A 21,803-nucleotide genomic window follows, 5' to 3' on the forward strand; every position below is an offset into this window, starting at 1 on the left:
CCTGGGGCGGGGTCGATTTGCACCTTCGGGCAATTACCTCCATTTCATTCAATTAACAAGAGCAATAACTGAATTTCACCTGACATAAATATTTCTGCAAAAATCTGATTCTGCCACTGTCTTCTATGACAACACCAAGTAGGGCCACTGCTCCGAAATTAAAAGATCCTTGCAAAGGAACTTTTATAACCAATACTCATTCCCTTTCACACATACTCTCCAAATCATCATACTAGAGTATGCAATAGCCTTAATCTTACATTTGGTTACTCATATGTGCTTGTTTGTTTTGTTTGTTTGTTTTGGGTTTAACACCATTTTTTAACAGTATTTCAGTCATGTAACAGCGGGCAGTTAACCTTACCAGTGTTCCTGGATTCTGTACCAGTACAAACCTGTTCTCCCCAAGTAACTGCCAACTTCCCCACATGAATCAGAGGTGGAGGACTAATGACTTCAGACACAATGTCGTTTATCAAATCATCACGGAGAACATATGCCCCGCCCGAGGATCGAACTCACGACCCCGCGATCCGTACACCAACGCTCTACCTACTGAGCTAAGCGGGCGGACTACTCATATGTGTAATTTTAAGTCTAAATGGTCAGTACAAAAGTAAGAGTAAAAATTTACATAAACTGCATGTACCTGAAAATTATTATCTTTAAAGCCAGGTTTCTTTGCAATGGTTCTCACACAAACTTGACACGGGATCATGTCTTTGCTCATTCTACGTAACATTGTTGTCAAATTCTCCATTCCTGCCAACCTCTCCTTCCAATTGGAATTTTCCAACTGCGTCAACATTTCTGCACCAAGAAAGTCTGTAGCTTTTTCAATCACTGCGTCATCCTGTGCGTCATAAGTGTAATCACAATAAGCAATAAAAACACAAACATCAGAGAAACCGTGCGATTCCCCTAACTATGAAACAGGAATGAGAGTAACATATCAGATAACAATGTTAAAAGATTACTGTAAAATCAGAGATTTCTGCGAGGCTAAAAGTTTACTACATTTGAAATAAGGGTTTGTTTGTGTTGTAGAATATTTGCAATATATATTGACGACTTGTTAACCATATCTGACTATTCATAACAGCACTTTTTCCAAGTATTAATTTCTGAGAAGACAGACATTAAATAAATGATTAATTTCTGAGAAGATAAAACATTTAATGGATATAGCAAAAGTAAGTCCTTCAAACAACAGGGTGTTGGCAGCAGAGTTTAAACTACTAAGTTTCACCATAAGTAAAACTAATGGTAACAAATGAAAAAGATTTCAAATAAAAAAAAGATTAAAAAAATCTGTTGCCTTTCTGCCTCCATTACATTCAAGTTCCATGAAATAAAATCAAAGTACTGAAAGTACAGACAGGCTGGCTACCACAATAAAGACAAACTGTCATCACCACAATGCCAATTATACTAAATCTTCTTCATTTATCCACGACTGCTTACAGATTATGAGATACAAAAATAAAATTACAGTTACACACTAAATGTTGAAACTTACAGATAAAACTTTTTCTGTCTTTTCTTCCGCTGGAGTTGAAGCTTTCTTAGCACCTTCTTTTTTTCTTGGTGGTCCCCCAGACTTTGACTTTGGAGGCTGAAATTATGGCAAAAAATGTGTCAATGCTGACATTTTAAAATGGAAATTTACCTTCACTATGAGCAGAAACCTGTAAATATTTTTTACTTGAACTTTGTACCATGAAATTCTCCGTATTCTATATGATGTTACGGTGGGGAGTTTCATGGTTGCATTACTCCAAGAAATTAAACCCGGATGAACAAATGAAATTCACACTTGTTTTATATGAAAAATTTAAAATCTATAGATTCAAGTTCCCACAATACAGCATTTTATGACAAAACCACAAAATTAACTGCCTGTGAAAGACAGTTTCACAGTATATTAAGGATTACGACATTTTTTAATATGTGATAATCCCATTTAAATGAATTGGCGTATCTGTCGTGTCGTGGCTATAGTCATCCCGTCTACCCTGTTCCGGATACGGGCTTTTAGCAGAAGCTATCGGACGCCTGCATTTCCGTTGATTTGGGAAAGGGGCCGGGGGCCTTTACAAATGGGATGTGTTGTAAAACGTCTAAACTGGGAATTATTAAAAAAGTTTAAAAAAATGCTTTTTAATAAAATGTTACATTTAAGAAAAAAATAGTCATAAAAGCATTACCGGTAAGTTAGCATACTGCTATGTGTTTCAAATGTTTAAGGTTTCATTGGTCCAGTCCTTGTTGAAAAAGCAAAAGAAGTATTTTTTTCTTTAACTTTGGGAATTTGAAAAGGGGGGGGGGGGATTGGCATGAAAACTAGAATGTGTCTGTAGGACACAGGGTGTGCCCCCCACTGGTACATTTGTCACAAATAAGGGGAAATAATTCAAATATTTCCAGTCTTAATGGGGTATAGCCTAAACAAACATTTTATGAAAAGGATTCATTATTCTAGGCCATATATTTTTTGAGCTATGAGCATCACGAACAAAAAATCCACTGTTTTGGCTATTTCAAGGGTCATAACTCTGTAATAAGCGCTAAGATTCTCATGAAGAATGCCAAGTGTGCAAGGTAACATTATGATAAAGACTCTAGCAAGGTTTCATGAATTTACATCAAATACTTTTTCAGCTAGGCACATAATTAGGTGAAAACGTGCATTTTTTTACTATTTCAGGGGAAATAACTTTAAAAATAGGGAAAGGAGCCAGCCAATAAATAAGAGGTGTGCAAGTTTATATCATGATAAAGACTCATGCAAGTTTTCATCCATTTATATCATACCCTTTTTGAGCTAGGTGCATCACAAGGTGAAAATGTGCATTTTTGACTATTTCAGGGGCCATAACTCTGAAAAAAGGGGACGGAGGCAGACAAAAAATAGGAGGTGCGCAAGTTTATATCATGATAAAGACTCATGCAAGGTTTAATCAATTTATATGTAATACTTTTTGAGTTAGGCGCGTCACAAGGTGAAAATGTGCATTTTTGACTATTTCAGGGGCCATAACTCTGGATATAGGGGGTTGACCCAGATGAAAAATAGGAGGTGCGCAAATTCATATTATGATAAAGACTCATGCAAGGTTTAATCAATTTATATGTTATACATTTTGAGTTAGGCGCGTCACAAGGTGAAAATGTGCATTTTTGACTATTTCAGGGGCCATAACTCTGAAAATAGGAGGCAGACCCAGATGAAAAATAGGAGGTGCGCAAGTTCATATCATGATTAAGACTCATGCAAGGTTTCATGAATCTACATCAAATACTTTTTGAGCTAGGCGTGTCACAAGGTTAAAATGTGCATTTCTGACTATTTCAGGGGCCATAACTCTGAAAATAGGGGGCGGAGCCAGACGAAAAATAGGAGGTGCGCAAGTTCATATCATGATAAAGACTCATGCAAGGTTTCATCAATTTATATCAAACACTTTTTGAGCTAGGCGCATCAAGAACTTCGGACGGACGCACGGACACATGGACGCACATACAAGACCAAATCTATATGCCCCCACCACTCATGGGGGGGCATAAAAAACACTGTGTTCATATACAGCTTTGAAACATGGTAATAAATCAATGTGCTCAATGAATCTTGAAACTATTGCAGATACCATAAAACAGTAATCAAAATTTGTATAAACCTACCCCTCCTGTTTTTGCTGGAGCTGTTTTGGGTCTGGAAGCCCCGCTCTGAAAACGAGTGTCAAGTGTAAATTATGATACAACAAACTGCTGTGAAACATGCACATGTTACACATTTATTCTGGCATGCAAACATCAAAAGCACAGCTTTAACCTTTATCGTGCTGGTGGCATGTGATTCTGCTTTTGCGACCAGTGCAGACCAAGATCAGCCTGCACTTCCATGCAGGCTGATCATGGTCTGCACTGTTCGCAACTCAGTCAGTAAATATTGAGTGAACACCCCTTTGATAAACAAGTGGTACTGCCCAAATTGAAAGGTGGACTAGTCCATTTTTGAAATAAAGCAGGGTGAAGGTTACATGAAAGTAAGCTGATTATGATTTAGTATTTTACTTTTGGTGATTCAGAATACTTCTGTGAAAGTTTACACCAGTATGAATAGCTGTTGGAAAAACTAGAAAATGCTTTTGTAAAAAAGCGCATGTCTCCCCCAATGCAAAGTCCTATAGGCAAGAAGTCAATAGAAGTCAGGAGCGAAAGTCAAAGAGACACTGAATGTTGGCTGCAATAGGGATCATCTACTTGGCATGTCCAGTCATCCCGCTAAATTTCAACACTCATGTCCTAGTGGTTCTCAAGTCACTGTTCAGGCTCCTGTGACCCTGACCTTTGATCAAGTGACCTCAAAATAAATAGGGGTCATGTACTCTGCATGTCCAATCATCCTGTTAAGTTTCAACATTGTAGGTCAAGTGGTTCTCAAGTTATTTCCAAAAAATGATTTTACATGAACAGGCCACTGTGACCTTGACCTTTAATAGACTGACCCCAAGATCAATAGGGGTCATCTACTCTGCATGTTCAATCATCCTATGAAGTTTCAACATTCTGGGTCAAGTGGTTCTCAAGTTATTGATCGGAACTGGTTATCAATGTTCAAGCCCCTGTGACCTTGACCTTTAACGGAGTGACCCCAAAAACAATAAGGGTCATTTACTCTGCATGAACAATCATCCTATGAAGTTTCAACATTCTGGGTCGAGAGGTTCTCAAGTTATTGATTGGAAATGGTTTTCCATGTTCAGGCCCCTGTGGCCTTGACCTTTCACAGAGTGACCCTAAAATCGTTAGGGTTCATCTACTCTGCATGACCAATCATCCTACGAAGTTTCATCATTCTGGGTCAAATGGTTCTCAAGTTACTGACCGGAAATGGTTTTCAATGTGCGGGCCCCTGTGACCTTGACCTTTCACAGAATGACCCCAAAATCGTTAGGGGTCATCTTCTCTTTATGACCAATCATCCTATGAAGTTTCAACATTCTGGGTAAAGTGGTTCTCAAGTAACTGACCGGAAATGGTTTTCAATGTTCGGGCCCCTGTGACCTTGACCTTTAATGGAGTGACCCCAAAATTGATAGGGGTCATCTACTTTGCATGTACAATCATCCTATGAAGTTTCAACATTCTGGGTCAAGTGGTTCTCTAGTTATTGATCAGAAATGGTTTTCAATGTTCAGGCCCCTGTGACCTTTACCTTTGATGGAGTGATCCCATAATCAATAAGGGTCATCTACTCTTTATGACCAATCATCCTATCAAGTTTCAACATTCTGGGTCAGGTGGTTCTCTAGTTACTGATTGGAAATGGTTTTCAATGTTCAGGCCCATGTGACCTTGACCTTTGACGGAGTGACCCCAAAATCAATAGGGGTCATCTACTCTTCATGACCAATCATCCTATGAAGTTTCAACATTCTGGGTAAAGTGGTTCTCTAGTTATTGATCGGAAATGGTTTTCAATGTTCAGGCCCATGTGACCTTGACCTTTGACGGAGTGACCCCAAAATCAATAGGGGTCATCTACTCTTCGTGACCAATCATCCTATCAAGTTTCAACATTCTGGGTCAAGTGGTTCTCTAGTTATTGATCGGAAATGGTTTTCAATGTTCCGGCCCCTGTGACCTTGACCTTTGATGGAGTGACCCCAAAAACAATAGGGGTCGTCTACTCCAGCAGCCCTACAACCCTATGAAGTTTGAAGGTTCTAGGTCAAATGGTTCTCCAGTTATTGCTCGGAAATGAAGTGTGACGTACGGACGGACGGACGGAAGGACGGACAGGGCAAAAACAATATGTCTCCTGGGGGAGACATAATAATAACCTGTAACAAAACTTATATAGAGCTAGAGACTCTTTTTCTTCAGTTTTGGTTTTAGTTTATACCACTTGGCCACCTTAAGGTAGTTGACCCATAATGATAATCCGCAAGTTACATTTTCTTCAAATGCCATTTCGGCCTGTACTGTTTTTGTAACAGAAAGCCATGAGTGCAGTGTGCTCTACTTAATTCTGAAATGTGCTAAATTGCAGAACAAGAGTACATGTACCTAATCACACATTAGGATAGTGTTCAACTGAAAAACAATATGAACGCAGTTACTGCAATTTTACATTATTTAACAAAGGTAATGCTATACTGTGCCATTCTTTTGTGTGACAGATTCCCTTGCAAGCAGAATTTTTACATTCTCTTGTGTGACAGATTCCCTTGCAAGCTGAAATTTTACATTCTCTTGTGTGACATATTCCCTTGCAAGCTGAAATTTTACATTCTCTTGTGTGACAGATTCCCTTGCAAGCTGAAATTTTACATTCTCTTGTGTGACAGATTCCCTTGCAAGCAGAATTTTTACATTCTCTTGTGTGACAGATTCCCTTGCAAGCAGAATTTTTACATTCTCTTGTGTGACAGATTCACTTGCAAGCAGAATTTTTAGACCGAGGTGCATTTATATATAAATTTTAAACGATAAATGTCCCTAAAATAAAATTTACTCTTAATACTTTCAGATTCTAACAAATCATACATACTGGTGGAGGGGCTCCAGGTCTGGTCACAGGTTTTGGTTCCGCCGACCCCGCCTTTGGTGCAGCAGCTTTAGCAGTACCTCCTGAGCGTGGCTCACCTTTAGCATTCAATAACACTGCTTTCTCACAAGACTCCTTGATCTGAAACAGGAATAAAACTGGAAAATGATTAATAACTAATTTATGGCAAGCAAATGGGTGAGCGGAAGTCAAACTAAACATCAAGTGCATAATTTCATGTGCTGAATAACAATCCTATGTTTGATGACTCTAGGTCAAATACTTTTTGAGATACAAAAAACACAAATTCAGGAAGACATCCAAACGGACAAAAAAATCTGAAATTGCCAAATTCTGCGAATCAGAAGAGCAGAATTACATTTACTTTCAGAACACTTAAGATATTAAATTCAAAGTTCAGCAATTCTAGATACAGAAATAATTCAATATCACTCTAGGCAGGCATTTTTTTATAGTCTCACAGCATGTTTAATACTGGCATTGCTTCATTGAACTACAAACCTTTTGCATCTTAAGATTGTCAACATCAGCCATATACGCCATGATGTTTTTCTCTGTAACCACCTTCATTGCTGTACCGAGGGCCATGAATGATGCTTCTCTCACCTCGAGTGCAGTGTCATTTACAGTCTGAAAAAGTTGTTTTAATATGTGATAAAAATAGTTCACATCAGAAATGATTCAAAGTTTTCCAGTGTGGTTATTGATAAGTGGATTTCATGGGCACGAAATTTTATGCTTTTGACCAAACAACTACTTCATGAGGATAAGAATAAAAGGATCCTCGGCCCAAACGTTTTCAAGTTGTCCGGAAACTGTTTAAATGTTCCCATCACTCTGACCTTTGACCTTTTGAACTCAAAATCAATAAGGGTCATCTGCTGGTCATGACCAACCTCCCTATTAAGTTTTGTGATCCTTGGCCCAAGCATTCTTAAGTTATCGTCTGAAAACCGTTTAACTGTTCCGGGTCACTGTGACATACTGACCAAAAAATCAATAGGGGTCATCTGCTGGTCATGACCAACCTCCATATCAATTTTCATGACCCTAGGCCCAAGCGTTCTCAAGATATCGTCCAGAAACCGTTTAACTGTCAACGATCAAGTGACGACAATACCTCATAGACTTTTTTTTACAAAACTCAACACGAGCTAATAAAATGAACGGACATTTTGTTGATTTGTCGGAATTTCATTCTGTGGATTTACATATTCATAAAAATCCAAGCAAAGCCCTTCCACACCAACATTGGTAATTTCATAGTACATTGCTTAGAGGAAGCATCACCATACATGGGGTAAAATTATTATACCTTCAATAAACTTGCACAAAAGGTCTTCAGCTGTTTCTTAGGTAGTGTTGAAATTGTCAGTCGAGCAAAACATCTGGCAAGGAAAGATGCTGTCTCCGCCTTGATATTCGGGTTCTTGTTCTCCAAAGCAGCCAAAACGTCTTCAGTTATAGGCTCCAGGCTTATCTGTTAGAAAATACTTACTGTTTTTAACAGTCTTCAGATTTACAGAGTTTCAATGGTACTGGTATATGACAATAAGAATGAAGCTTCAAAGAAATTCAAGATGCTAAAGTGAGTGTTAAGATTTTTTTAACCTTTGCCTGCTAAATTTCTAAAATGGACTGGTCTGTCGTTCACTTTGGGCAGTGCCATTTACTATTTAAAGGGGTATTCACTACAAATACTGGTATACTGACTGAATAGCGAACAGCGCAGACCATGATCAGCCTGGAAGGATGTGCAGGCTGATCTTGTTCTGCTCTGGTCGCAAAGACAGAATCATTTGCCGACAGCAGGCTAAAGGTTAAAATCTTCAACTGTGCTGGTATATGACAATAAAAGTAACGGTTTAAATAAATTCAATGTAACTTAAGTAGATGTTAAAAAAAAAATCTTCAATTCCACTTATGAAAAAGAACATTTTTTGTATGTTCCCAAGGTACATGTAGCTATGTTTTTCTAACAAATCAATATGATATGAACAAATTTGGCAGAGGGTCACTTGAGGAACATTGCTGTGAAATCAGGCCAGTGGTTTGAAAGGAGAACAATTTTCAAACCTGTCCATAAAGCCATATAGGGAAATCCAGCCCCATCCCTGAAGGCCATGTTGCCTTAAAATTATTCTGAATATCATTTGTTTCAGAGAAAGGGTTTTCCAGTTTTTCCTGTGCTCTGTAGACAAGTTAACCTTTACCCTGCTAAATTTCTAAAATGGACTGGTCCATCTTTCAATTTAGGCAGTACCATTTATTATTTAAAGGGGTGTTTACTGAAAATTAACTGACTGAACAGCGAACAGTGCAGACCATGATCAGCCTGCAGGGATGTGCAGGCTGATCTTGGTCTGCACTGGGCGCAAAGGCAGAATCACTTGCTGGCAGCAGGCTAAAGGTTAACAGTTGAATAAAGAAGCGGCCAAAGCCTTAACAGACAACACTTGGCATTTTCATCTTTATATTTCTGGAAGATAAAATCACTTTCCTTGAACAGTCAGTTATTTCCAGATATATCCCAAGTAGAAGAGGTCATCTGTAAAATTATCAAGTGTCAAGAGGCACAGTGATTACTGTAAAAGCACATATTTTCACCGGGTCAAATTTTGCGAATTTGAAATTTAAGTATGTTCGCGAAGTATAATATTCGTGAAATTGTAAAAATGATATCCTACTTGAATTTGAATTATACTAAGGAGGATTAATTTGTGAATATAGCGAAAATTACACCCTCACGAAAATTTCTGCTTTTACAGTACTATAAGTAATTGGACTGGTACTATTTCTGGCAGTTTTGGACTTAGACTGGATGTTTGGGAGGTGAATATTACACCTGCTGTATTGACTGAGGATAAGCTATAACATCTATTCCACTATGGAACATACACACTATTGAAAGTTTATTAGTAAATCCAGTATTAACTTACTGATTGCCAAGCAGCATCTATAGCATCTCTTAGTGCCGTCACAACCATTGGCTTCTTCTCCTTGAACTTGTCCAGGTATGTCTGTATACACTGCAAAATATTTTGTACAAGTTAAAAACTACATGCGGTTCTTTTGCGAAGTATACAGTGTTCCCACTCAGTATTTTTTTCAAGGGTAAACTTACCCCCTGGACACAAAAACTGGGGGTAAATCTCAATTTTTGAGGGTATGAAAACTATAAAATAAAAATTTCCATACTAAAGTTAAACTCCGACAACCACTTATTTTGGAAATGCTTTGGGTACCTTTTCTGAACTTTAGCATTTGTAGTGTCAGTTCTCGTAGACGGCTGGCACTCCTTACATGACTGTTGCTAAGTATCACTTGCTGTTTTATTATTTGCCGTAAAGCCTCGAATTGCGACTTTCTTGCAGACGGGGAGAGATCATTGGTTACCATTTTAAAGTGTAAATTCATTTCCTGGGGTGTTAAAATATAAAACCCGTCTACATTTTTATGACGTCACTGAAAAAACATCTGCAGTTAGCTAATCGATTTGCCGGGAACGTAGTATTTCCACGGTTTATTTTTAGGACATACATGGGATTCCAGATTAACCTATTTGTCCCCTGCGTTTTCGTACGCACGCGATCTCGCACAGGGTAAAAAATATGTGTGTGATTGTTATTTTTTTTATGTGATTAATGCAATATTTTACTTGAGCCGGAGCACGGAGTATACTTCCTCATGACAAGATCTAAAGCGAATAAAATGTGTAAAGTTAGAAAGCTATAGCTATAAGACTTTCCAACTTCAAAACCGATAGAAAAATGCCAACAGACTGACAATGATGTAACATGAATTGATACCTTACATAATTATATAACAAGATTTTGTCGAAATCATAGTTTACAAGTTCAGGCCACTTACATTAGGTGCATATGGCTGGAATTTCTTCCTTAAACCTCTAGCAAGACCTGCCAGGACCTTAGCACCGAGAGCAACCAACATCACATTTGTGTCCTTTGCAACAACCTGTAAAATAAAACAAAATTTGAACATCAGGCAAACACCTCATTTTCTTCAGAATCTTGCAAGCAGCTGTCTAAAAGAAATGAGCCGCATCACCAGAAAACCAACATAGTGCATCACATCACATCCATGCAGTCTGGTCAGGATCCATGCTGTTCACTTTCAAAGCCTATTGCAATTAGAGAAACCGTTAGCAAACAGCATGGATCCTGACCAGACTGCGCAGATGTGAAGGCTGGTCTGGATCCATGCTGGTAGCAAATGCACTATGTTGGTTTTCTCATGGCGCGGCTCAAATACTAAGAAATCATAAACATTCCTTAAAGAACAAATTTCCTGGATTTGTTTTCGCATTGATTTAAGACATTAAATCCCCAAGCAACATATCAAAGACTCATTCATTTTACCTAGTTAGTGGAAATCTAAGAACTCAGTTACACACAAAATTGCCATACTGTAAAATCATTAATATTCATGGGGGACAAATGTTTTGTAGATTTCATTGTGGAGTCAAGTAAAATTCCCATTCATTTTATGTTCAAAAGTTGAAATCCACAAATTCATATAACCAAGAAATTGCCGTTCTGACCAAAACCACGAAATTTTATGCCCACAAATTAAAGGATCTTACAGTATTTGCTGCTTTTCATGAAAGCAATACATACTGCAAAACAGAATGTGCTCTAGATAAGCTGCATAATTTCAGTTAAAAAACATTCAAATACACACAGGATTGATTTCTTTGCATGTGCTTCAGAATTTAAGTCAAAGCACGTAAAACTTAAGTGTGTACTTTCAATTTCTGGACTGCTTTCAATGTAGGGATAATACACGTTTTTTTGTGTGTTAACGTCTGCAGAAGCCCGCGGGATTGTTTGTGACCGAGACCAAAGGTCGAGGTCACAAACATATCCCAAGGGCTTCTGCAGGCGTTAATACACAAAACAAACATGTATTGTCGCTATTCTTGCATAAAAAAACATTACACGACGACTAAATGCACTGTTTTCGTATGTGATGACTTGACGATTCCGGTACATTTTTTATTTACCATTCTTGTTGTTCTTGGAAACGGTAAACATGTTTTAAATATCCATAACCGGGGCACACATAACAACAACACTACTAAAAGCGTGATTTGAAGGTTTTTGAGCATTTTATTTTTATTTTTAGTTATTACAAACGTTACATTACACATAATTTTGCATATAACTAAAAAAATTGATAAACAGGAACACAATTATTTTAAAAAAATAACAACTTTACATTCGAATTATTTTGAGTACGAACAAATAGAGTATGGATGAGTACGAAGCTAGTGACTAGCTTTCGAGGTTTATTAAATGAATTCTGCGAACAATCAGGTAAAAACAAACCGACTGATACTAACAAAAATCATTAATATAATACCTAAAAACGGGCAATAGCATAGGTTACACGCGATACTTATTTATTCACAGTTATTTACAATAACTGAACAGACGCTTTGTAAAGGGAGTAAACTCTAAGAGAAGCTAGTGCGTACATTGATGGGGGCAGTACGTTTGGGGTTGGAAACTGATACAGCTAAACATACTATGGATTACATTGTATCTATAATGCTACAAGAAGAGGTCATTATGGAAGAAACAAGATGCAGATGCCAAAAATCAGTCTGCGCAGAAATACATACATACGTCCCTGGCAAAGCATTTCAAAAATAACTAGAGCTATCACTAAAGGTGATGAATGTACCCCCCGCATGCACTGACACAATACACTGCAATTTGACGCACACAAGATTGCATAATTATGTGGACTGTATGTATATAGACCGTATGTATACAGTATAGTAACAAAAAACAAAGTCCCATAACAATGCAGAATATTTATCTAAAAGAATGTAACATGCACCATGCACAACTACTGTTGGTACTGATCACTTGTGTGAAGTTTCATTAAATTGTGTGCAAGGGTTTGGTAGATTAGGCACACACAAGATTGCATATGCAGACTGTATGTACATAGTATCTTAACAAGAAACAAAGTCCCATAACTCTGCAATTTTTGTTGCTGAAAGAACATAACATGCCCCATGCACAACTACTGTTGTTACTGATCACTTGTGTGAAGTTTCATTAAATTGTGTCAAGGGGATGAGGAGAGATGGTGCACACAAGATTGTGTCTATGTATATAGTATAGTAACAAAAAAACAAAGTCCCATAACTCTGCAAATTTTTTTTCTGAAAGAACCTAACATGCCCCATGCACAACTACTGTTGTTACTGATCACTTGTGTGAAGTTTCATTAAATTGTGTCAAGGGGATGAGGAGAGATGGTGCGCACAAGATTGTGTCTATATATACAGTATAGTAAAAAAAAAAAAAAACAAAGTCCCATAACTCTGCAAATTTTTTTTCTAAAAGAACCTAACATGCCCCATGCACAACTACTGTTGGTACTGATCACTTGTGTGAAGTTTCATTAAATTGTGTCAAGGGGATGAGGAGAGATGGTGCGCACAAGATTGTGTCTATGTATATAGTATAGTAACAAAAACAAGAGATCACAGAGTGATCTTGGTGCCCACCAATGTGCCATTTTTGAGTGTTCCAAATTTCAAGACTTACTGACTAGCTCAAGGTCAAATTTCATTTCCGTACACAACACTTTGTATGTGGTCCAACTTCGAAAGCTGTAGCTTGAGAAATGTGAAAGTAGGTCACTAGATCAATTTCAAGGACGAAATGTGAAAGTAGGTCACTAGGTCAAAATCAAGGTCAAATTACACTTCAGAACACAAATTTATGCATGTGGTCCAAATTTAAAGCCTGTACCTTCAAAAATGTGGAAGTAGGTCACTAGGTCAAAATCAAGGTCAAATTTTATTTCGGAACACAGAACTATGCATGTGTTCCGAATTTGAAGCCTGTACCTTCAAAAATGTGAAAGTAGGTCACTAGGTCAATGTAAAGGTCAAAGTTTGTTTCGGTACACAAAACTATGCATGTGGTCCAAATTTGAAGGCTGTAGCTTGAGAAATGTGAAAGTAGGTCAGTAGGTCAAAATCAAGGTCAAATTCCAATTCAGAACACAAAACTATGCATGTGGTCCAAATTTGAAGCCTGTACCTTCAAAAATGTGAATGTAGGTCACTAGGTCAAAGTCAAGGTCAAAGTATTTTTTCAGTGCACAAAACTATGTAAGTGGTCCAAATTTGAAGGCTGTAGCTACAGAAATGTGAAAGTAGGTCACTAGGTCAAAATCAAGGTCAACTCATGTCAAGGTTCATCTTGCCACTCAAAACCATACATGTGGTCCAAATTTGAATGTTGTAGGTTATTGACAAGAAGATTTTAAAATCTTTTCCCTATATAAGTCTATATGAACCATGTGACCCCCCAGGGCGGGGCCATATTTGACCCTAGGGGGATAATTTGAACAAACTTGGTAGAGAACCACTAGATGATGCTACATTACAAATGCCAAAGCCCTAGGCTTTGTGGTTTGGACAAGAAGATTTTCAACGTTTTTCCCTATGTAAGTCTATGTAAACCATGTGACCCCCGGGGCGGAGCCATATTTGACCCTAGGGGGATAATTTGAACAATCTTAGTAGAAGACCACTAGATGATGTCATATACAAAATATCAAAGCCCTAGGCCCTGTGGTTTTGAACAAGAGGTTTTTCAAAGTTTTTCCCTATATATGTCTATATAAACCATGTGACCCCCCAGGCGGGGCCATATTACACCCCAAGGAAATATTTTGAATCATCTTGGTAGAGGACCACTAGATGATGCTTCATACCAAATATCAAAGCCCTAGGCTCTGTGGTTTTGGACAAGAAGATTTTCAAAGTTTTTCCCTATATAAATCTATGTAAATTATAGAAATAAACAAAGGGCCATAACTTACTAAAAATTTTTTGAACCAGTCTGATTTTCAGGCGGACACAACTAGGGTACCAATACATCATTCTGACAAAGTTTGGTCAAAATCCCCCTGGTAGTTTCTGAGGAGATGCGATAACGAGAAATTGTTAACGGACGGAAGGACGGACGGACTGATGGACGGACGGACGGAAGGACGACAGACCACGGACGCAGAGTGATTTGAATAGCCCACCATCTGATGATGGTGGGCTAAAAACAAAGTCCCATAACTCTGCAAATTTTTTTTCTAAAAGAACCTAACATGCCCCATGCACAACTACTGTTGGTACTGATCACTTGTGTGAAGTTTCATTAAATTCTGTCAAGGGGATAAGGAGAGATGGTGCGCACAAGATTACGTCTACGGACAGACGGAAAGACAGACAGACAGACAACCTGAAACCAGTATACCCCCCCTTACAACTTTGTTGTCGGGGGGTACAAAAATCATGTATTAACAGCACGTGAATTGCCTTGTTTGCACACAATTTTTCTCCCGTTTATACATGGGCGGATCCAATGAAAAAAGTAGTTTTTATGCAAGAATTTCTTTTTCCTTTCTGGAAATTACTTTGACTGTTACAATGATTATATTCAATATGCAATAATGCTGCTAAAAAGCAGTTGCTTGTAAAAAATGCGAACTTCCTAACTCACCTTCATTAGTGACTTTACAAGTGGACCATAATCCCCGGGCTCAATCTTTGGGCTTTCACACAATTTCTGCACTGCTTCCAGTGCCTCCTTTCTTTCCTGCCATTTCTTGGCTTCCTTTAAAAGGATACAAAGAGGAACAATAGATAGACTTATACCTGTTTTAATGTACCTAATTCTTGTCATATTATGTTAAAATATTTTTTTCCTTCTGTTGATTATGTAAACGTAAATGATAAGATGGCCGAAATGCCTGTAAGACCTCAATAACTGACTTCTTCAGGTGGATTAAAATTTGAGCCCATGTAAGTGGCTGCTTTGCATAACTAAATGAACAAATTTTGCAAAAAAAATTAGCAGAATTCAAATCATACCACTTTGTCAAAGAAGTCTTTTGGCAATGCAGCAAGAATATTGACAGGTTCAAGAAGATCATAAGGGTCAACGTCCTCCGCAACATCACCTGAAACAGATGTTAAATACCAAATGTTTACATTCGCCCTATTCTTGTCCACTGCAAATTATGACATTTATTTTGTATGAAGTCCAACCAAAATCTTCATTTCTTAACCTTAAGCCTGCTGGTGGCAAGTGATTCTGCCTTTGCGACCTGTGCAGACCAAGATCAGCCTGCACATCCGTGCAGTCTGATCATGGTCTGCACTGTTCGCTATTCAGTCAGTAAGTTTTCAGTGAACATACCTTTGATAAATCAGTGGTACTGCCCAAACTGAATGATCCATTTTAGACATTCAGCAGGTTAAAGGTTAAATGTACACAGCTAACAATGTATAGCATTTCTAAATACAATCTTTGTTTAAAATGTGTCGGCCATTTCAATCTGTATTTTAGCGAGGTAGTTTTACAAGTGGTTCTAGATTCCGTATTAAGAGTCAGGAGCTTAAACTTACCAACTACTAGGGACATACAAAGACTGTTTTATATCTCAAATTCAGAAGAAATAAATTTATCATTATCAAATTAAAAATTTATCATAAAAGTCCTTCTTTCAAAAGATATATGATTTCATTAAATGCTATTTGCTGAAGGAAATCAATTCACAAATATTTTTGTCTAACCTGCCATTCAAATACTACAATAAATTCAATTAACAAGACACCTGGAAATTCCACAAATATCAAGTACCTCCAAACATTTTCAATATTTAGTAACATGACCTTGACATTGATACTACCATTAAATAATGACTACAGTATGATGCATCTCATTTCTGTATCATTTTCAAACAAATATATTTTGAACTTCTAAGAAACACATATATATAGCACTACCTTCTTCCTCTTCTTCTTCCCCTGCTTCGGCCTTTGCTGCTTTTTCCTCCATTTTAGCTTTCAGGTCTTGCTGAGACCTCAGAAATCTTGCTTGCTGTGGCTTTGCATTGCCTAGTTTCTCAAACTCAGCTTCAAGTTCTGCTACCTAATAAAACATGGTCATAGTTTTCATTTGTTATTTTTCCTTGTTTCTATAGGTTTAACATCACACCAACACAACTGTAGGTCATACAGCCACTTTCCTGTTTTTTATGGTAGCCCCTCTTGGTATTATTTCTTCACAGGCGGCTAGCCGTGTAGAAGCACTGACCTTCAGTCTGCAAGCTGGATGGCTTCATCACATGAAGAATTTTATGCCCAAAGTGAGGCTCTAACCCAAATTGGCATGGGGCAAGTGACACAGTTAGTGACTTAACTACCTAGCTATGGAGGCCCTGTCATAGTTTTTAAGAAACATTGTATAATAACTTTTCTAGATACTGTAAAATCATTTACTTTTGTGGGCATGAAATTCCGTGGCTTTGGTCAAAACGGCAATTTCGTGGGGATATGAATTTGTGGGTTTCAACTTTTGAACATAAAATGAGAAAGAATTTTACTTGTTTGTTGTGATTAAATTTCGTGGATTGACTCAACCACGAAAATTAGTCCCCCACGAATATTAATGATTTCACAGTAAACATACACAACCAATTCCTTTGACTGAACTGCATGGATTGCTGATCAAGCCCTCAACAAAATGTGTAAATTACTTTCAAAGTGGTATCCTATTAGCATTGTCAAGCAACATCATTAATTCATGTCAACTAATGTACTTTTAATTTCTAACTTCATTTGACAGCATCAGCTACTGACTGGGGATTTCACTATCATTCATGTTGACTATTGCTCTATATACATGCAACATATGTCAGAAGTGTTCCAATGTAGGTTTTGTTTCCTTCAAAAATCTTTTTCTGACACTGATCGGACAAATTCAAATATAACATACATAATGTAATCAAGTATTATAAATTACCTGTACTGGTTTAAAATCCACTAGTTTAGGTTTTATTGCAGCGCCGACCCATCTGTACATCTCTACCACTAAATGCTTAGTTTCTTCACGCACATTCTTATCTCTGTCTTCCAGAAGCTTGGGTAGAAACTTCACCATTGGCTTAATTTGAATGATCTTGTTTCCAAAGTCCCTAAAATGTAATAATTGTGTTTAGATGAAGCTCTGTATCTACATTTATGAACTTCTACACACCCTCAGATCTAAGCATATTTAGAAATCAAGGTTATAAAACATGCATGTTTGGAAACCAGTCATGAAATGGAAACATTTCAACTGGTCTATTTCAAATTCAGCTCAGAATCAATCAACTTAAATAATAAAATACAGTTTCTTTTCCATCTGATGCTGTATATATTACCTCAGAGCTTCCCTCATGGTCTGGATACAGGCTGCGACAACTTTGGGATTTTTGTTGGACCATCCTTCCATCACGTCCTCCATCACAACCTCTTGCTTCTCAGCCTCCACATACAACATAATAATCTCTTTCCCATTGTCTCTAGTCTTCGTTTTTGATGCACTCAGACATTTTGCTACCACCCCACTCACAACTTCATGAGCTGTTCTGTAATGAAAGAAGAATTTTGAGCTTAATACTAATCCTGTTAGTTCCTTTTACCTATTTAACAGTGTGTCACCGTATTATCACATCTGTCTAAACACAGGTTTTATAGCTTTATCTGAACCTAGTGTACCCAAAAATCACTAATATTTGTGGTGGACTTATTTTTGTGGGTTTGTGTGGTTATGACAATCAAAGAAATTGAAATCCAAATATATGCGTCTACTTCAGATATGCGTAGAAAAGATGTCAGTTACCTGAGAAGAAATGGTTACTAATGGTTATGAATCCAGAATTTCAGAAACACTGGTTGGGCTTATTGACTTATATCATCTGCAATGAAACACCACTGAATACACGAGCACCTGGTCTAATTCCAGCAGTTTAAGTAGACTGGACAGGAATGTGCAAGGTTGCACTCTGCATATTGACATCCCCTCCTATCTATATGCCAAATTTTGAGTAAATACCTTCAAAGGGTTTTAATTTATGCTCCTGATATGAAATACGACAGGCAGACAGGACTGATGCACATGCTATCACATATTATATCCCGTTTTTCTAAATTTGGTGTATAAAATACTACTGAAAACAGCTTTAAACCCCCAACAAAAACATGCATACTTTGGAGCCACTGCTGCATTCTCCACGTAGGCTATCACAGCATCCAAGGCTTTCTCCTGCGCTACTGCATTACTGTCTGTGACAAATTTCTTCATCAATGGTGCAAATTTCGAGAACTCCGGACTCTTCTCATCAAGAGTTCGAAACAACTTGACTGCTTCATCATAACCTGCTGCACGTGCCTTCCATACCTGTCAGATAAAAAGTAAACTTTTGCATATCAGATCATCAAAGGAAACGTGTGTTATGTTTCAATCCTTTCCCAGTGATATTTTTCAAAAAAACAATTTATGATTCCTTTATGGGAAAATATAGCATGATTAATCCAAATAAGAGCCCCTCCAACGGATGCTATCGCTCATCCGCAACAATATGTAAGAAAAGAATTATCGTTCACATTCTCTTAAGTACAAAAAGGGCCATAATTCTGACAAAATCCAGGTCAGAATTATGGTTCTTAAACTACATAGTCCCTTAAATGATGATAAACAAGTGTGAAATGTTTCAAAGCTGTAGCTCTTACAGTGTTTGAGAGAAGGTGGACCTAAACAAAAATTTTAACCAATGCCAACGATCAAGTGACGACAATACTGTGAAATCATTAATATTCGTGGGGGACTAATTTTCGTGGATTTCGTGGTTGAGCCAATCCACGAAATTTTAATCCCAATGAACAAGTAAAATTCCCATTCATTTTATGTTCAAAAGTTGAAACCCATGAATTCATATCCCCATGAAATTGCTGTTTTGACCAAAACCACGAAGTTTCATGCCCACGAAATTAAATGATTTTACAATACCTCATAGACTTTTTCAAAAATCAGACAACCTAAAAAGCAAAAATCTAAATTTTTAATGATTTCTGGAAAATGTTTAGTTGCTAATGCATATCTTTTAAATAAGATCAACAGATCTTATATTTATATTAGTCTTTAGGAAAAGTATGTTTGTCAAATTTATTCTTAAAAATTTTTTTTACTGCAAACAATTACATACCTTGTGCTGGACTTTTTCATCAGTCGGCAACTTCATCCATTCACTGTCATCCCCCATTGCTGATCAAATTCTGAAAATAAACAATCACTTTAAAGTCTAGAGAATATAAGAAGAATCCAACTTTATAGAACATAGAATAAGAAACTTTTGGAACTATTTATTATCAATGTTCCAGATAATTCCATCTAATAAATATCAGTAAATATATCGTACTGATGTCGACCAGTATTGTATTGATGACATTTTTCTAAAATGAGTATGGATGTTTTTGTATCAGAATCAGGTACTTCAAACATGCAGAGCATTTTTTTCCCTTCTTTAACAGGCACTGATGTATGACCCCTTTACACTCCAAAATTGCACTTTTTTACAAAAAGCAGCGTGGGAAAATCACAATTTTCATGCAGATTTCACACATTATTGGGGCTTTAACTTCATTGTTTACATTTCGGTTACCTGATGACAGTCTTGAACAACAACAAATTTGTTACAAATTTTAATCAAATCAGGAGATTATGCAGTGATGGTACCTAGTAAAGTACTGAAATGAAACAGAATTTAAACTGGTAGTTAATTATTTATAAACAAGCATACTCTTGGTTGTGTTCTCAATTTCAAATTGAAATGTTGAAAATGGAAAATAGGCCTACTAGTTACACAAAGAGGCTGTCGACAGCTAAAAAGCAACAGCTGAATTTATTTGATTTCTGTATTGAGAAGTAAATATAAGTAACAGAACTGGAGACACTGTCGAAAGTACAACATGTTCTTTCGAAATACCAGTTGATATAAATAATCACAAATGATCCAGAGATGCTAATGAGCATCCCTGATAATCATGGTGTTTCCGTTTTTTCTCCACTGAATAAGATGTATATATCCAAGAGTTACTGATTAAGCAGGGATATAAAATTAGCAGGGGCCCAGTAGCCCATGGAATTTTGGCTGGGCCCCTAAATTGTGGGATAAAATGCCCATATACCTAGGCTAATGTTAAACATTTATTTTTGACAGTCTCGGCCCCTAAATAGAAAAAGCTAGTTTATATCCCTATTAAGGCCTGTTTTATTTTGATGCAATCTGCGTTTTCAAATTCTTCCAATATATGTATGCCAATTTCCACAGAAAATACACATCTGATCGGCAAACAATGATTTTATTAATGAGAAAATAACACAAGTCTAGAGATATTTTATTCCGATTCTATAACAAATTTTATCAAGGATAAGTATCTACATCCATGGCATCCACCAAACATTTACCTGTTGTGTTTTTTATATAGTTTAGATATCATTACAGCCTACACATTCTTCACTACAAACGTAAGTGTAAATGGTGATCCACTATTGGCAAGCTGACTGTATTGAATATGAAATTTTATTGTCAATTTCCTCTTTGCAAATACCATTCAAATATTCATGTTGATTACTTGACCTCTAGACAACCCTGTACGGGTTTTCTACATGGTTGTCTCGGGGTATGGTAAACAGAGCTCTAGACTCCGGTGTAGAGGACCAGCTACTGAAGTCTGAACCCCTTGCCACTGCCCTTTTTTGCCAGTTTGGCTGTATCATTTCCAAATTACATATCTTACTCAGGCTTGTACCAAACATTTTTAACAGTTGCTTAGCCTATTGCTCGGTCAGTTGCGGCTGCCCTTTCACTTTTTGCAAAAATACATATGACGAATTTGATAATTTTAAAAATTACGTTCCCCACCCACTTCTTTTCACAACTAGGAGAAGGGTTTCTATGCAAATTACTTTTAAGAAATGACAAATAAATATATCTAATTGACATGTGCCGAATGTTATTGTTCTAAACTTACTTACTATTACTCTTTTGTAATTAACTATTGTCAGTTTGCAATAATAATCACATTTTCTTTTGCATTTGGCATTTGGAATTATTCATTCGCCGATTTTGAAAACATTTTGTTACGAGGATTCCCATTGGTCAATTCTAGTTTGCGCCACCTCAAGTAAGAAATGCAACTCCTACAAAAAAAATAATAAGCCCTGACGAGTTTGTTCCCTTAGTACCATAATTTTGGACAGTGGCAACTTCATTGCTGCATATATATATGCACGAAATTTTATGATTCGATTCATTTTTTACTTAAATTTTGCCTTTACACTAAATGTTTATTCTT

General features: G+C 37.1%; 1 protein-coding gene across 1 annotated transcript in view; it reads right to left on the reverse strand.

Moving 5' to 3' along the window:
* Positions 1-21,523, reverse strand: part of LOC123535947 (cytoskeleton-associated protein 5-like) — a 56,982-nt gene extending 35,459 nt beyond the window's left edge. The window contains exons 1-16 of the mRNA XM_053528753.1: positions 21,480-21,523; positions 19,652-19,721; positions 18,656-18,846; positions 17,828-18,034; positions 17,428-17,599; positions 16,410-16,554; positions 15,492-15,580; positions 15,121-15,234; positions 10,445-10,549; positions 9,514-9,603; positions 7,890-8,054; positions 7,076-7,204; positions 6,557-6,694; positions 3,682-3,726; positions 1,520-1,615; positions 650-853 (exon numbers count right to left, since the gene is read on the reverse strand). Coding sequence (XP_053384728.1) covers positions 650-853; positions 1,520-1,615; positions 3,682-3,726; positions 6,557-6,694; positions 7,076-7,204; positions 7,890-8,054; positions 9,514-9,603; positions 10,445-10,549; positions 15,121-15,234; positions 15,492-15,580; positions 16,410-16,554; positions 17,428-17,599; positions 17,828-18,034; positions 18,656-18,846; positions 19,652-19,708 — 1,947 coding nt within the window. The 5' untranslated portion in view covers positions 19,709-19,721; positions 21,480-21,523. The remainder of the gene's footprint in view (positions 1-649; positions 854-1,519; positions 1,616-3,681; positions 3,727-6,556; positions 6,695-7,075; positions 7,205-7,889; positions 8,055-9,513; positions 9,604-10,444; positions 10,550-15,120; positions 15,235-15,491; positions 15,581-16,409; positions 16,555-17,427; positions 17,600-17,827; positions 18,035-18,655; positions 18,847-19,651; positions 19,722-21,479) is intronic.
* Between the last annotated feature and the right edge of the window lie 280 nt (positions 21,524-21,803).

Source organism: Mercenaria mercenaria, chromosome 17, assembly GCF_021730395.1.
Source record: "Mercenaria mercenaria strain notata chromosome 17, MADL_Memer_1, whole genome shotgun sequence".
Classification (NCBI taxonomy): domain Eukaryota; kingdom Metazoa; phylum Mollusca; class Bivalvia; order Venerida; family Veneridae; genus Mercenaria; species Mercenaria mercenaria.